Source organism: Oryza glaberrima, chromosome 4 (genome assembly GCF_000147395.1).
Source record: "Oryza glaberrima chromosome 4, OglaRS2, whole genome shotgun sequence".
In the NCBI taxonomy this organism is placed as follows: domain Eukaryota; kingdom Viridiplantae; phylum Streptophyta; class Magnoliopsida; order Poales; family Poaceae; genus Oryza; species Oryza glaberrima.
In genome coordinates this window covers 24538005-24555243 of record NC_068329.1, presented here as the reverse complement: position 1 = coordinate 24555243, position 17239 = coordinate 24538005, and the positions used below count along the sequence as shown (strand labels likewise).

Here is a 17239-nt window from a genome sequence, read left to right as displayed (position 1 = left end):
TAATGAAAAAATATATGTGTGTTTTTCATTAGGTGCAAATGGATTTTTCATGTGTGAGAAATAGTGTTTCAAATGGAATTTCACTTTGTAATAAATTTTAAGTTTACTGTTGCAACAAAATGTTGCTCATGCATAGTATTATTTAGATGTTTTAATAGATATTTTCTTATGTTTACTATTTCTTTATGACAGTTGCACATAATAATATACTTGATGAAACATTCAAATAATATGATGTGCAACATTCACAAATAAGTAATGAAACATCATAATATATTTATTGATCCCGTGTACAACGGTAAAACATCATTCGGATAAAAAGCTTAAAATGTGCAACATAATCAAATTATATATGAAACATTTATTTCTAACACGTGAAACATTAAATCAGATTTAATGATTGAAACATATATAATTTTTCAATTAAAATATAACCGTGTGAGATCTTGTCGTAAAGGTTTAATTATAAGGAATACAACCATATGATCAGAGTGACAATAAGATAAATGGTTTGGAAAATAAATCATCTCAAAGGTTACTAATATATGTTAATCAATACATGCATATAGTATCATCAGGTAGCAGTTATGTGGTCAGCTTGCTGACGTAGTATTCTGATAGCATCCGATATTTTGCGTTGCATCGGACGTCCGAGCGGTAGTCTCTCGGTATGTTACATCATGTTTGTCACACCCCAATCCGGCACCGCCGTACAACGGCACCTGACAGGAGCTATCGGCGTGAACCGCTTTCTACGAAACCGCGATCTCAGTACCAGTCCCAGGACATAGTGCTGGTATCCACGGTGACAAATATGAATTATTGCAAATCCTTAAAATAAATAGAGGACTTATTTACCTTAACTTAGGTTGCAGCTCAGGACAGCCTGAGAATACAACCGAAGACACAGACGAGGAAACACCAGCAACAGCAGCAGCAGCGGAACCAACGGTCTAACACCCAACACCACAGGCGACGGCTGGGAACCAGGACGAAACCCTATTCTTCAATTCACTTCATCTTCAGCTTCAGGATGGAGGAGCTATATATATTTATATAGAGCAAGGGTGAGTACTTTCGTACTCAGCAAGTCACGGGAACTTAGGTGTTTAATGCAAGCTTGGAAGAGAGGCAAGGTTGTTTTGCAAATCCTTTGTTTGAAATCATTTTTGAAATCACTAAGTGATTTATTTCTTTTTAAGTTTGGGTCGAAAAGGAGACTTGCGTCTCGATTCGACTTAAGAGATGCTTTTCAACAACTCAAATGGTAATGTACCGACCCCCCGGGTCAGATCATTACTTATCGGCTCCCAGAGCCATTTCACTTGATTAAGCGACTCCCAGAGCCTTTTTCATTTGATTAGGCGGCTCCCAGAGCCTTTTTCATTTTTGCGGACTCCCAGAGTCCAGCTGCCCAGCAGCAAAGCAATCCGCTTCCACTCGGGAAGCCTAGTCTATGATGCTCGCAGACATCCCGAATCACACAGATTCGTTTCTGACCACTCAGGTCATCCATCTGCCACATAGGCTGATTCTGGTTACGATTCCCAATCCACAACAACTTTTCACAAAGCACAGGCAAACAAATCTACGCAATGGGAACCACCTCACATCCGCCCACGACCGTGGGCACGGCTGTTCGAACAGTTAGTTAACCTCTGCAGAGGGGTACACTTTACCCACAAGATACGAACATATTCCGAACACCCGTCGGTATCGGAGGTTCGCAACAAAGCCTTTCCCAAGCCGACCCAGGGTTACCTCATGCCACACAGAAGGATCAAATCCTCACATAAATATAGGCCATTTTAGTTTTCACAAATCAAACTCCAACCACCTCGATCGGTAATCTGGCAAGCTTCGCGTTCTTGCCTTACCAGGAACCCGGGTTGGCTCCAACCGACCCCGCCCCGGCGTTCCTAACTATTGGCATGCAAGGTTTCCCTGAACCGACTAGTTACTTAGCTAGGGTGTCCCATACCACCTTGTGGTTGCACTTTGTTATGCTTGATGAGTTTCCCACAGGAATCGGTCCTTATATGCGAATACGGGACAGCGCCACGCAGGCACCACCCCCGCATCGCGAGTTTTCACAATTCATTTTATTTTTAAACACACCGACACCACATGTCGGGTTTTCAAGGCTTCTCAAACCCATTTCCCAATTTTTCGACAATCAACAGTGTATGTGGGATATTTGGTATACGCGCTCAGAGAGCACGGATATCAAGGTACCACAAGAGTGCAGCGACAAGGAATCAGGGTAGTACAGCCTACAGGAATTTGTGCGACTACTGGGTAGATCCGTAGGTTTGGCACGTAAACCGAGGCCAAGCAAGTTAAGTGTGTGATTCTACTAATGCAAGTTGAAAACAAAATAATAATGAATTTCCAATTATAGGAGCAATTGATCAAAGGGTGACTTGCCTTGCTCAAAGTCTTCACGAAGCTTCACGAATCTTCGAGAAAACCCGCGGTTGACGGAAATCCGGTAACCGCAACTATATGCAAACAATCAAAAACCTAGACAAAAGACCAAGAAAAAGACCCTATTTAGACTAAATAATAGTGCCATTAAATAGATCTCAATTTTATGGAATTACTGGAAGTGGAACGGGGTCAATCGGATGAGCGGTTGAGAAGATATGGATTTTCTAAGGATTAAGGAATTTTTGTCTAAAGGAAAAATGATTTAATAATTTATTAAACCCTTTTTGGAAAGAAATTGAAGGAGGGACATGATTTAGACTTCCTCGGGCGGCTTGGGTGCGGCCCGAGAGGAGAGGCACGGCTCGGTCGAACTAATGGGCTGGCCGGCCCGGAGAGGCGGCCCAAGGAGGCGCGGGGAGAGTGAGGGAGAGAGAGGGCCGGTGGGCCGAGTCCACCTTGCAGGGTCCCGAGTGGGGCTCGCTTGTCGGTGGCGCGGCTCACCTTGGGAGCGGCGCATGAGGGCGGCGCTAGGGTTTCGGGTGAGCGCGGTTCACGCGCGTGCACCGGATGGACCAGGGATGCGGCGGGCCCACGTGCAGCCGGTTGGCGCACCATGGACCGTGCGCGCGAGGGTGGGGGAGGGAGGAGGTGGCTGACCGGCTCGGCTCGGTCAAAGCCGAGGTGGCGCCGACGTGGCGCCTACGTGGCAGCCACGTGGGCCGGCGGGAGGAGGAAGAAGGGGAGGCCGAGATGGACGGCGGACGGCGGCGAAGTTCACCGGAGCTCGTCGCGACGATTCGAGAGAGAGGGAGTACACCGGAACGATGGGACGGACGAGAGGAAGTGAGCCACCGGATCGGATTCGCCGGAGGGAGGCCGGCGACGACGAATCGCGGCGGCGCACGCCGGCGGCGAGAAAAGGGGGAAACTTCACCGGAGCAACGGGGGTTCGATTAAAAGGGGTGGGAGCATATCCGGGGTTCAAGGAATCCGTTTCCGGTGCCGGATGGGACGAAGGAGTACCAAGGAGGGCCGGCGACGAGCGGCGGCCTCCGGGAGCGGACGGCAATGGCGGCGAGGCCATGCCGGGCGGCGGCGGGGCTCGGGGCGGCGTCCACGCGCGTTCGGGAGTGCCACCGAGCTATCACGCAGACTAGAGGGGGCGAGGGAGAGCGAGGAAGGGGAACGGGAGGAGGCACTACCGAGCCGGGACGGGTGCTGTGACGAGCGGCCGACGGTGCGGGAGCGAGCTCTCCGGCCTCGGGCCGGGGAAGGAGAAGATGACGGCGCCCGGAGTCCTCTTCTCGCGTCCTTCGCACGCACCGGTCTCCCTAGTGCTTCGGCGACGGACGGCAAGGGAGACTGCAGGGCAGGGGCGACAAGGCACGATTGTGGCGACGAGAGAAATGAGTGAGGGAGATGGGAGGGGGTCGGGTTTTTATAGGTGGCGATGTCGGTTTGGGAGAACCGACCTTGGGGCGGTCAAGGAGAGGAGCTGGAGGTCGGGCGTGGTCAAGGTGGTGGCAGGCGGTGACGCTGATGGTGGTCGGGCAAAACGAAAAAGGAGGAGGAGAAAGGGAGCTCTGCTCCTTGCTGTTTCGGGAAAAGTTGAAAGAGGGAGAGGGACTGAGAGAGGGGCTGCCTCTCTCGGCTTTGAAAGCTAGCAGCGTGGAGCGGCAGAGCGGCAGCACACGACGCAGGCGACGCCAGGGCTTGACGCGGCGGCAACCGGCAGTCAGCCACGCGCGAGCGCGCGGGAACGAGCGAAGGCGGTGGAGGTTTTGGGCGGCGACGGTGGGAAGCAGCGTCGGCGCGAGAGAGAGAAAACGAGAGAGAGGGAGATCCTTCTCTCGGCGACGACTTGTGCAGCGCACGTGAGGGAGATGGCAAAGGGGAGAGATGGGCTGGGGAGTGGATCCGGCCCATCCAAAACACGGAGGAGGTAAAATAGACTTTTTATAGAGAAGACTGATTTGGAGTGGATTCGAATTGAGGTTTTGGATTTGGATTTCGAATTTGATGCTTGGTCTTAGGGACACAAGGTGGAGTCAAGGAAGGAACTCAAATGGGAATCGGGAACAGGTATTTGGCGAGGATTCAAGGAGGCGATTGAATTTCAGAGACTTGAATCGGAATTGGAATTTTGAGGTGGGCGATTTTGATGGCGACGAGGGGGAACAAAGATGGAGATTGAATTGAGATCTTGGCACAACTTAGACTCGCACACAAAGAACGGAATTTTTGAAATTAGGATTTTGCTGAATTAGTTTTTAACATCTCACGAAAGCGGAGCGTTACAATGTTTTAGACTTTCATTATAGCATATGCCTGCCACAACATGGAACAGGTAGGAAAGACAATTTATAATGCAAGTGCATATACAGCTACACCCATATTATCATATTTGTTTTTTACAATTTGTTTATAACTATTTCGATAACATGTAAGAAAGCGCGGCTATTAGGGCTGAAGGGGTCCTGGCCTTTCTCAATGAATGATTTTACAATTTTTAAAAAGGTACTGGAGGTCCATATTTTGTAGTGTAAAATTTGGTACTCTCAGTATTAGGAGGTATGAAAATTTGCACTAGAATTTTTTAGCCTTTTAAGGACTATAAAATTTCTCTTTTCCAATAGCCCAATAACAACAAACCACCCCCCCCCCCTCCCCCGCGTTCTCTCCCTGAAATGTTACAATTAGGTAGGTAGCTAACATAATTTACCTCTCCAATTTAATTTATATTCCTAAAATATTAGCTAATTAATACTTGCAGAAGATAATAGTTTGTTGCTTATTTTGCTAAGATACAGGTTTTTTTTCCCGGATTGTTTGCCTGGTAATTTACAGTTTTAGCTCTATGATATTACCACCGCTTATGATGCCTTTCTTTTTCTACTATATGTGATTTTTTAAGTTCATACGATAAATTACCTGTGGGAAATGTTGAAATTTGTGTATATTTGTTACACTGTATTTTTTATGATTGACATCACTTGTCAGGTTGGTCTCCATAATAATTAGATACTTGCTTTACCACTACATGTAAGACAAGAGAACATACCTTTAATGAACAGAATAACATTTTGCAAACTATTGAGCTACAGGAGGGGATTCTAAATTCTCGAGGGGACATCCCCTTATTATTTGTATGTCATCAAAATGGTTATGAGATTTTTAAAAAAAAAACAACAAGATATATTAATATATCATAGATCACTCCATAAATATGTAAACTAATTCAATTTCTGTGAGTTGCAAAAAGAACAAATTAAACTATGGCTAGTTAAGGTATATTCACTGTTAAATTTGTTTTTCTCGTTGCAACGTGTAGAAGTTGTATTTGACCTTACATGTTTATGAAGTGATTTATCACATATTAATCTATTTTTAAAATTTTTAATTTTTTCTATAACCATTTTAATAATATGCAAACAATGAGAGGATGTCCCCTCGATAGTTTAGGATGTCCCCTCGATAGTTTAGAATAGTTTCTCATTTGAGCTACAAGCAAAGCTAGACATATTCCACTAAATGTTATGTTTATGAAAACTAGAGGGTGCAACATTCGAAGATGTAGTTTTTGCTCTTCCACTCAGTATAAGTCAGCTCTTCACAACTAATTATATGTGGAGTGCTATTGAATTCCCAGGTTTTGGAGGACCCAAACTTGGTAAACCGAATCGTTGCATATTTCCAGGAGCTTCAGTTTCCGATATGCTTAGAGGTACTAATGAGCACTAGCCCTTCTCCGAACGAAACGGAAGATGCCGACATCGTGTCCGAAGGCCTCATCACTCACAACGCCATCGAAGAGGGGCAGATGGTCGTCTCTGATGAGTGCGTGTCCAACGCCAACCGCGATCCAATCACCATGGAGATCGACGAGCTCTACAGCATCTACGAGGACCTGGACCTGGACACCGTGCGCTTTCTCGAGGATAATGGCTGGCCTGTGAACCCCAGCTCTTTTCAACTGGTCCCGGCGTCGTCAACGGAGGCGGTGGCGGCGGCGGCGGCGGCTAATGATGTCGACGGTGTTGCGAATTCTCAAGTGTCGTGCTTCATGGCTTGGAAGAGCGCGAAGTCAAACGAGATGGCTGTGCCGGTCGTCACCGGTATAGAGTCACAGAAGTTGCTGAAGAAAGTTGTGGACTGTGGTGCACGGATGAGCACTGGTCGTGGTAGTAGAGCAGCGCTAACTCAAGAGAGTGGCATCAAGAACCATGTCATATCAGAGAGAAGGCGCCGAGAGAAGCTCAATGAGATGTTCCTGATTCTGAAGTCAATAGTCCCCTCCATCCACAAGGTTAATTAATTAATCTAGTGTTCCAACGGTTCTATATTATACTGAAAGTTATATGAATTATTCATCGAGATGATTTGTCACTACAGGTGGACAAAGCATCCATCCTTGAAGAAACGATTGCCTACCTCAAAGTGTTGGAGAAAAGGGTGAAAGAATTGGAGTCCAGCAGCGAGCCATCACATCAGCGCGCAACCGAAACAGGACAGCAAAGGCGCTGTGAGATCACCGGGAAGGAGCTGGTCTCTGAGATCGGTGTCAGTGGCGGCGGCGATGCAGGGAGAGAACACCACCACGTGAATGTCACCGTCACGGACAAGGTGGTTCTCCTGGAGGTGCAGTGCCGATGGAAGGAGTTGGTGATGACACGAGTGTTCGACGCGATCAAGAGCCTCTGTCTTGACGTTCTCTCCGTGCAGGCGTCGGCACCGGATGGTCTTCTTGGACTGAAGATACAAGCTAAGGTAAGGTCTATCGCGCCGTAGAATTGCAGTACTGAACGATGCTTATATGTTTCTTTGCCGTATGGAGTTATGGTGATCTGTTCGTATGTTGTTGCAGTTTGCTTGTTCTGGTTCAGTGGCACCTGGGATGATCAGCGAAGCTCTCCAGAAAGCTATCGGTGGCTAGCGTCGAGAGCGGCACACGTACGTTAGATGAATTTGAAATGCAAGAAGCAGAAGCAGAAGTGCAGAACTACAATACGATCCTCGTGAAATTTTATTTATTATATGCTCGCTGGTCCAGAAAAATATTTGTTTCGGAAGATAGCTTCAATCACATCCTCATGTTCATGCATACTACTCCCTCCGTATTTTAATGTATGACGCCGTTGACTTTTCGACCAACGTTTGACCATTCGTTTTATTCAAATTTTTTATGCAAATATAAAAATATCTATGTCATGTTTAAAGAACATTTGACGATAAATCAAGTTACAGTAAAATAAATGATAATTACATAAATTTTTTGAATAAGACGAATGGCCAAATGTTGAACAAAAAGTCAACGGTGTTATACATTAAAATATGAAGGTGTTAGTTCTTAGTATACTGTACGGTGTTGATGAGGTACCGTATGTATATCTGTATCGCTTTCATTCGGATCAGGATATTGTGCAGTGGTTGTTATATATTAGAACTGCAACTTAAGCAGTTATATATGTGCATCTTGATCTAGAATAAAAAAAAGGTTAGGGTACATAGCGGTATTATAACAAAAATACTGTAACAGAGATTTACTATTATATTGGTACTGTAGCACTCACTCTAACTGTTGGATAAAAAACAGATAGCCTAAACTTATGTGCAGTTGCTATTAGGCAGTTACAATAGCAAACTGCATTTGATTTTAATCCTTTTCATTACCACTATGTGGTCTAACTGTATTAAAGACGTATATAATGACATGGTTAAAATTTTACATAATCTATATATAAACCGTCCACGCGCACCTGTACACCCGGGGCAGCGCACTGCAGTGCACACGTCCCTCGGCCATCGCGTTTGTGACCGCGCGCTCACGCAGCCGTGCTTGACGACGGCTTGACGCGCTCGCAGTCGTTGGCACACGTACGTCTCTCTTAAAATAAGAGATATGCTTCCATCGTCCGTAAAAAAACCATGGGAGAAGAAACCGTGTGAAAAAACTATGTCCGATAAAAAAACGGACGGAAAAAAAAATCCGCGGACGAAAAAAACCGTGTGAAAAAAAAACAAAGTCCGATCAAAACGGGCGAAAAAAGGGGAAAAAACAGGAAAAAAAGAAAAAATTAAGTCCGATCCAAAAAAGTAGGGGCGAAATAAAGGAAAAAAAAGAAACTAATCTGACTCGGTCTACACGGTAAAAAAGGGCGAAAAAAAAATTAAACGAATCCGACTATGTCGGTAAAGAAAAGGGCAAAAAGAAAAAAAGTATATGTCCGATTCCAAAGAAAATCGAATCCTATTATTATATGTGACACGGCGTGGTAAAAAAACAAATCGAATCCGATTCCATCGACGCGGTAAAAAACAAGCGTAAAATTTTTTTCTGACCGATTCCAAAAAAAAAAAGTTGCGAAAAAAGTTTTCTGTTTCTCTTTCTCTATCTCTATCTGTATCTCTATCTCTATGTCTACTACTTAAAAATTAAAAAGTGTTTCTGTCGTCCATCCGTGAAAAAAAGCGTAAAAAAGAAATCGGCGAAAAAAAATCGAATCTGATTATATGTGACGTGGTAAAAAAATTAAAGATGTTTCTGACATCCGTAGTAACGAAAAAATGGCGAAAAAAAGGAAAAATGGAAAGTCCGATTCAATATCTATATATACCTAATTAAAAAAAATTGTATGGCTTATGGGTTATAGAAATGCCATCGCACATGCGATCGATCCCGCTTTAATCCCCCTCCGATGGCAAAAGATAAAAAAAGAAAGGAAAGAAAAAAAATGAGAGACCGCATTAAATTTGGACCTAAATTCTAAAGAAAACACTACTACAAGAATACTAGATAAGATTCAAGAACACTAAGAAAACGCCGACGCTGAAAGGGGAGGGTGTCACCGTCGCTGCTGAACTGCCACCGCCGTCGCAGGGATGTCGGTATGTCGGGCCGCTGCCACATTGATTTGAGAGAGAGGGGAGGAGGGGAAATGATTTTAGGGTTAGGGTTTGGGCTGTTGAACTTTTATATAGGTCGGAATGACCGTCTATCAGATCGGACGGCTCTGGCTTCTCCCGCGTCAGGTCGAACGCCATTTCCAGGCCGCCCACACGGAATAAGTTCACTTTAGATCGCTTAAGTTGTTCCTCCCCGATTCTATTCCCAGGCCGCCCACGCTGTTGGGCCGTCTCATTGACCATGTGTACCCTCCGTATGGAACAAGTTCACTTTATGTCACTTCAGCTGAACTTTTTTATTTCATTATAAATATATTTTCTTAAAGAGCTCATAACATGTAAAACTAAACCTTAATCATATAATATTTTTATATATGTTATAATTTTAATTACCTGTCGCAACGCAAGGGTATTTTTTCTATGTCAAAAAAGATCACGACATACAAGTGAGAGATATATACCCCACACACACCCGCAGGCTCATGTTTAACTGAACTGACAACAGATTTTCAATTACAGGTCTAATTGTTTTATTTAGGTGATTAAATTTGTTTTCATTTATATAATTAGTTTGCTCTATTTAAGCTTTTTGAAAATTGCTAAAATTTGAGAATAACTTTCCTACTTCGTATTATATTATTTTTAGCTAATTGAATTAATGGAAAATTAATTATATATTTTTATCTTTTTGACTAAAGGTCACTACAATTTTATTTTATTATTATTATTATTATTATTATTATTATTATTATTATTATTATTATTATTATTATTATTATTCCTTTATATTTTTTTCCCACAGTATACATGATTAAAACTACCTTTACCCATTGCAACGCACGGGCATTATTGCTAGTAGAGAAAAAAATTAAAAATATACAATATTTTTACTGAAATTGCAAGAATATATTGAATAGGGGAAGATTTGCGAAAATATACCGTCGTCGCACTTTGATTAAGCGAGAGCGCGATATCGCATTATGGATTAGCGAAGACGCCAAAGCTATTGCTAATTGAAACCGCAGGAGCGCTAATGCAACAGTCTCGCATACCAAAAGCGCGAGAACGACTCGGTCTCGCACGATGGTAGAGCAATTTCGCGGCCGTCTGACACGAACCCAGACCGGCAGGGCCCCAAGCAGTCTCACGCTTTGACAGCGCGAGAGCGCGTCCCACCTGCTAATGGAATGCATGAGCCATACACGTACTGGCATATGTCCATCTATATGTGTGTTCAGCCATATATACATGCATGCTTGGCTAATGTATATGCGTATACATGCATGAGCCAACAAGAAGATGATCTTTGAGGGCTATATATATGTGTAAGCATATTCGTATATACGGCATGTTCACTTGTGGCCTGCATGGACACGATTCAGCGGCCGTATTCACTAACGATATGCACGTATTCGCCGGTATAGCCGGTATCGATTTTTGATTGAGCGATAACAAAGCGCTCTCTCGCTTTCCTAGAGCGATACCGCGTGTTCGTCTCGTGCATTGGGACAGCGAGACCGATATCTTTGCATGTGCGAGACCGGCGGTCCACTCGCGCCCGGTCGTTTCGCTAATGTGGGTCCCACGACGTGCTCGGTCTCGCGCGTTGAGATTACGAGACCGATTTCACTCTCGCGCTTGCACACCACGATACCGACGCGACAACGGGCCGGTTCCTTCACGTGGCGGTCTCGTTGTTTCCACAAGTGACACCGCCAGCTCAAATGCACCCTCACGAGTTGATAGTGGCGGTATCGCATTTGTTGTCGCGAAACTCAGTATCGCTCTTTCAAGCCACGATACCGATAGTATATTTGTGCAAATCATTATTTATCCGGTATATTTTTACAAAACAAATCTATAAACAGTATATTTTTGTAAATCCGGCTAGTTGTGTGTGGTTTTGCCTGGTTGGCTCCGTCGCCGCCGGTTGTCCCGCTTGCGGCGCGGAGAGGAGACTCGGGGTGGTTCATCCGTTTATTTGTTGGTTTCCTCCAGCGCAGAAGCTGGAGGGTGTGACCGTGACCGATCCCCGATCACCGATTCCCCGACCCTTCGTTGGTTGACTACCGCAGTGGATTGCTATCAGTTTTTTTTTTTTTAGCCACATCCGTGTCAGCGATAAATTAAAGCCTCTCTGATCAGTGGCGATAAATGGCGACGACATTGACATGCTTCTGTGTAACTCTGTCAGATCACGCAGTGTCTAGTTCCCTTCCAACTTTCAAAAATTCCGTCATATCAAATGTTTAGATACATATGTAAAGTATTAAATGTGGACGAAAAAAAACTAATTATACAGTTTATATGTGAATTACGAGATAAATCTTTTAAACCTAATTACATCATGATTTGACAATATGGTGCTACAGCAAATATTTGTTAATGATGAATTAATTAGACTTAATAGATTCGTCTTGTAGTTTACAGGCGAAATCTATAATTTGTTTTGTTGGCAAAATTGGTTATATAGCATCGAAAGTTCACGTTTTTGGTTTTATAGCACCGAAAGCTACCGGTTCACTTTAATAGCACTCAAAGTTCATCATGTTCCCATTTTTAACACTTCCGTCAATTCTCGATCGTTTTCCGTCCGTCTTGATCCAGCCACACACACGATATGACGTTTCTACCCCTCACAAGTACAAGTATAATGCATGTCAATGAGGGGTAGAAATATCATATCATGTGTGTGGCTGGATCAATAACGATCAAGACAGACGGAAAAATTGACGGAAGTGCTAAAAATGGGAACAGGGTGAACTTTGGATGCTATTAAAGTGAACCGGTAACTTTCGGTGCTATAAAACCAAAAACGTGAACTTTCGATGCTATATAACCGATTTTGCCTTTGTTTTGTTATTAGTCTATGTTTAATACTTCAAATGTGTATCCGTATACGTCAAAAAAAAATTAGGTAAACAACTAAACACTTCGTTGGCCTGCAGTAGAGTAGAGTCGTAGACCATACTATATGTGTCGACCATTGGGCCTTGGCACGGGGTGGCACTGTCGCTAGTGTCTTCGCCAAGCTAGTTTCGCAGGAGGACCGCAACGCTAGCTATACTAATGGTCCAACGAAATACTTTATGTGCTATGTATGGACTACCATGTTGATGTTAATATAAACCTTTCGCTCCAACGATGCACCGTGCTATAGTATTTATTTTTTTTTTAATTCGGTTAAAAACAGTCAGAAGGTCGTTGATGATAATCTTTATTTAAACAACTGGTTAATTATTACCCGTGCTATTATGGAACAACAAAATAGATCAAGTAAACATATAATTTATTTTCCTATCTTTTTTATTTTTTCTTGAAAATTATATTAGCTATACATAAGATTGGTTGAGTGGTTCTGGCCTTTTTTTCAGCTTGTCATTAGGGGTGGGCGTTCGCTTTATTCGGGGTTCCCAGTTCGGTTTGTACGGTTTCGTGGATGTTCGTTTTTTGAAAAATACCAACCGATTTCATCAGAAAATCTTTTAAAAAAATGAGCCCAGATAAATAGAATAACTTCGGTACTGTCAGGGTTACGGATAAGGCATACCCTCTATCATATGACTTATGGAATATACCGATAAGGTATACCTTCACGTATATGGGTTGTTTCCGTATACGCTTTAGGAATTTATCTCAAGTTATGGAAAATATCTCTATAAGTTTAGGAATTTCCGAAGTCCTACTCGGAAAGGGTAAAATCTCTAGTATATCGTGTCGGTTTACATATCTCCAAGTTTTACTTGGGGGTTAAAGTATTCCATGGTATAAAAGGGACCCCTAGGGAGAGGCAAAAGGCATCGCATCTCATCGCCAACACACCCACCAAAGTTTACGAAGCCGGAGTCCACGGGAACCAACTCGCCGGGAGATCTCGTCGAATCCCTCGACTACGATCTCATCGGTATCGCTTGTTTCAGTTACTCTCTTTGTAATATATTCTCATCATCATCAATCACATATAAACTGGACTAGGGTTATTACTTGATAAGGGGCCTGAACCAGTATAATTCTTGTCTTTTGTCTGTTTTGATGTCGTACTACGTAGACCCCTGCTCCAACGTACCCCAATACTCTATTCATCCGGTCCGCGAGTATCACTCGTTGACAAGTACGATGTCGGTTTCTACCGATCAAGCCAATCAAGCGCTCTGTCTCTACCCATGGAGGTGCAGTCGTACTAGTGGTCTGGTTGGGCCATTGTTTGCTCAGACCCCACAAGAACATTATGTACACAATGGGCCTATGAGGGCTTATGCATCCTTCAAATGGAGCAACATTTCCCAGAACTCACGACGGGATGGGATATAGTGCGCGCTCCAGCCGCTGAGGACGACTACTTCGGTTTTATTGGGAGTTCGGTTCATGCGTGATAAAATTGATCTCTAAACCGAGGACCGAAGCAGCGCAAAGTAAAAATTGAGCCTTCTCCCGAAAACTGGAGAAACCACTAGTTCGGCTCGATTCGATTCGGTGTTCGGTCCACGGTTTATTTCTGCCCACCCCTACTTGTTATTCAGTTTTGTTTATTTCTGCCCACCCCTACTTGTTATTCAGTTTTGTTACAGGAGAGGAGAAGTATTTGCCATGCAAGCTATGGAGGTGGGAAAGGCGAACGGATGAAACTCCTCTTTTATAGTAGCTGATAAGTAATAAGTGTTGGAGTAGAGATCCCCATCAATTACCCCATCCGCTAAAGAAAGCCACCAAGGATTCAAGGGACCATATTGGTGGTTTATTGAAGACCATTGGATTTCTGCATATCAAATACGATGGCCTAAAGTTGAGTCCTCAAAGGATCGAAAACTCTTCAATAATACACTTGAGGGATAAAGCGCGCGAAGCTCTCAAGTAATTCGAAGAGCATACAATTGCCAAAGGAAATTCAAGGTAAAACTTAGACAACGCTCTTCACGAAGGAAAGAATAATCCCAATATTCCTAGAAGATGCTCAGGGACCACTAGCCATGGAACCGGGAATCCTAGTGCTTAGCTCGGCCCATGGGCCTAAACCCTAGTCGAAATACATTTCTAACGCTCATTGACTTGTGTATTGCACACAAGTTCAATTATCTCTCGAACGAGATTGAGTGAATAGTAACATAGAGAGAACATTGCTGCATCACAAAGTGGTCTGCTGTGGCTGCAACTAGGTATTTGTTGCCCATATCTATATTGTTTTGGGAGGTTATGAGTAAAGATGAATCATTCATTTAAGTTTTGGGTATAGAGATAATAATACCCACTTTACCCATATTCATAAGGTACTAGAAAAGAAACGCAACAAAGCAGCGTAATAGGCCAACCATTAGGAAATATCAATGGTCCAGCCTGTATAATGTTTTAATGGGCAAGTTTTATAAATGTTTTTTAAACAAGTTATATAAACGGAGAAGATGTGTTTTCATTAGCATCCAGGATCAATTCCTTCTCGGCTCTTCTCTTGCTTGATCCGATCATCACTGTTGGCATCACTATCCACTTCTATTTCCCCACCCCTATCCTCTCCCTTGACATCATCCGCTGCCTCTCCCAGTCCCAGGTCCTTCTCCATAGGAAAAGAAGCTTGAGTCATCATTATCGCTAGTTTAAATAGGATGGTTGTTTTGGCTCTGCCACCATAGCTATTCTTCTAGCCCAACCGGCAAAAACTCAAGAAAATAATTAGCCCTTTTCCACGATTAAATCAACGATTGTCGACTTAAATAGAAAAGATTTATACTTGACGCTCACCCAGATATCACTCCTCCACTGGAACATTGGATTTCCAGAAGGGCTGTAATATGATCTTGGGATGTCAATTTCTATTCCTATTAGTTGATTTCTAATGAAGGAGGGCGGCAGCAGCAGGGGGACCGGTGAGATGACGCAGACAAAGGAGGAGGCAAAAGGTGGAGGAGGAAGCAAGAAACCGGGTCAGATCAAGGTAGGAGATGTGGTTGTCTCGGTAAATTCAGAAGTCAAGAAAGGAAAGAATTATGTTTCTGAGTTTGATGATGATGAAGATGATTTGTTGGAATTCGATAAGGAGCCGCGGGTGATTAGGGACAAGAAAGGGGATGATCAAAAGGGTGGTGCACGGGTGAAAGTTTGCTCTAGGTGCACTCAAAAGGGACATGGTGTTGCTGATTGTAAGGTGGATGTTTATTGCGATGTCTGCGACTGTAGCGAGCATGTCAACCACAAATGTCCAGTCTTAAAGCTTCCAAAGCCGGTGGTGCAGGCGGTTGGGTATGCGGTTGAAGGCCTAGGGTTTCAGCACATCCCACATCAATCACTTCAAAGGAACAAGAAAAACACGAAGAAGGCTCTTGTGCGTGTGGTTGGTGGTGCTCTTTCGGTGGAAAGGTTGGTCACTCTTCTCCACAAGTTGTGTCCAACTAAATGGAAGTGGGAGCCGGTGCCGCACGGGAAGGACGCTTTTGTTGTTCTTTTCCCTTCAAAGGGCGAATTGCAACGGGCCATCAACTTTGGGGGTGCGGATGTGAAGGAAGGAGGGGTAGCCACGGGAGTGAGGGTGGAGTTTGAAGAGTGGTTTGAGGAAGAAGAGGGTTTTCTTCTACCTAAGGAATGGGTTAAGGTTTTTGGACTGAGGAAGAAACTAAGGGAATATTTAACTTTATGGGCAGTAGGCTCTCTTTTAGGGGCAACATAATTGGTTGATATGAAAACTACTAGAAAGAATGTTTTTGGGAGATTGTTTGTGGCTATCCTTAACCCAAAATTGATTCCTAAGGTGCTTGATGTGGTAATTGGGGATCATTATTTTGAGTTAAAATTTGAGGTGGAGAAGAAAGGAGTTGACGAGAATGGGGAAGAAGTGGAGTTTAATTTGGAGGATTGGGATGGAGATGAGGAGGATGGTAATGTAGAGGGAGAGGAAAGTGGAGAAGACAATGAAGGAAGGGAGAAGGGACCAAAAATGTCAAAGGCTGATGACATGGTAACTGATGACAATCATGATAGGGGTGAAGGGAGAAAAGAGGCACAGGAAGGTGCTGATTTAGAGAAAGAAATGGATTTTTCTATGATGGCTGAAAATATCTTGGATGTGGCTGTCCAAGATGTGTTGGAAGAGGTGTATAAAAGGGTAGAGAGGGAGGAATTGGAGGAAAATGAGGCGGGGGTGCAGCAGGAAAAGATTGTTCAGCTGGCTAATGTTGGAGAGGTGTCGATGACACCAAAAAGGGCTAGCGAGAGGTTGATGGGCAGCAGCGGGAGACATTCACTTGAAAAGGCTAAGTCCAGGAAGGCGTGGATGAATCTCGACCCTCTCAGGTAATTTTCAAAGCAACTCAGTTGTCAAGGCTTTGGTCTTTGCTTCTTAAGGAAGACGAAGTCATTGAAGTAATCGCGAAGTCCAAGCTTTTAGAGAAGCGTATGATGGAGCTCTTCTCTACTTTTGGGTGGAACTTTAGAAGAAGGATTGAAGCTTAGCTTTTAGTTCCTCTTGCTTGTTATCCATCTTTAAAACTTATTTATGTTTTACCCATGTAACGGGAGAGTCTTATGTACTCGTGTTTGTGACTTTTAGACTGTGTACACCCTCACAAGGTGTAGAGGCCGGGTTTTTTATAATCCATTATCTAAAAAAAAATTAGTTGATTTCTATTCCTATGTATTAGTTACTGTGTATGGTGTATACACGTGAAAACTTGCGTTTACAAGATACATTTCCCAAATTATGCAGTTCAACATCCAAATAGGCATATCAACTGAAGACAAAGGTATCAGATCCAAGGCAAAATATCATAGACACGCTTAGCATGTTAATAACAAAGTGCAAACCAGGGGCTATCGACAAGTTTCAACACTTGGTTTTTCTGAAACCCGTCCTTCTATTGGGGAGACTCTGATGTCTGATGTGTTTCCAGTTAGCAATGAAGTTTGACGTTTTTCTTTTAAA

The 17239-nt window shown here is 43.5% G+C and overlaps 1 protein-coding gene across 1 annotated transcript; it reads left to right on the top strand.

The window, feature by feature from the left end:
* Positions 1 to 6096: 6096 nt before the first annotated feature.
* Positions 6097 to 7577, top strand: LOC127769718 (anthocyanin regulatory R-S protein-like). The gene is made up of 3 exons (XM_052295339.1): positions 6097 to 6736; positions 6823 to 7197; positions 7295 to 7577. Exons 1-3 carry the CDS (start codon positions 6161 to 6163, stop codon positions 7361 to 7363), a joined length of 1020 nt encoding a protein of 339 aa, XP_052151299.1. The 5' UTR covers positions 6097 to 6160; the 3' UTR covers positions 7364 to 7577.
* Positions 7578 to 17239: the final 9662 nt, after the last annotated feature.

Coding starts and splice junctions, on each gene's coding strand:
- LOC127769718 (XM_052295339.1), top strand. CDS start 6,161: ATGAGCACTAGCCCTTCTCCGAACGAAACGGAAGATGCCGACATCGTG. Junction 6,737..6,822: donor TAGTCCCCTCCATCCACAAG/GTTAATTAATTA, acceptor TTGTCACTACAG/GTGGACAAAGCATCCATCCT. Junction 7,198..7,294: donor GACTGAAGATACAAGCTAAG/GTAAGGTCTATC, acceptor ATGTTGTTGCAG/TTTGCTTGTTCTGGTTCAGT.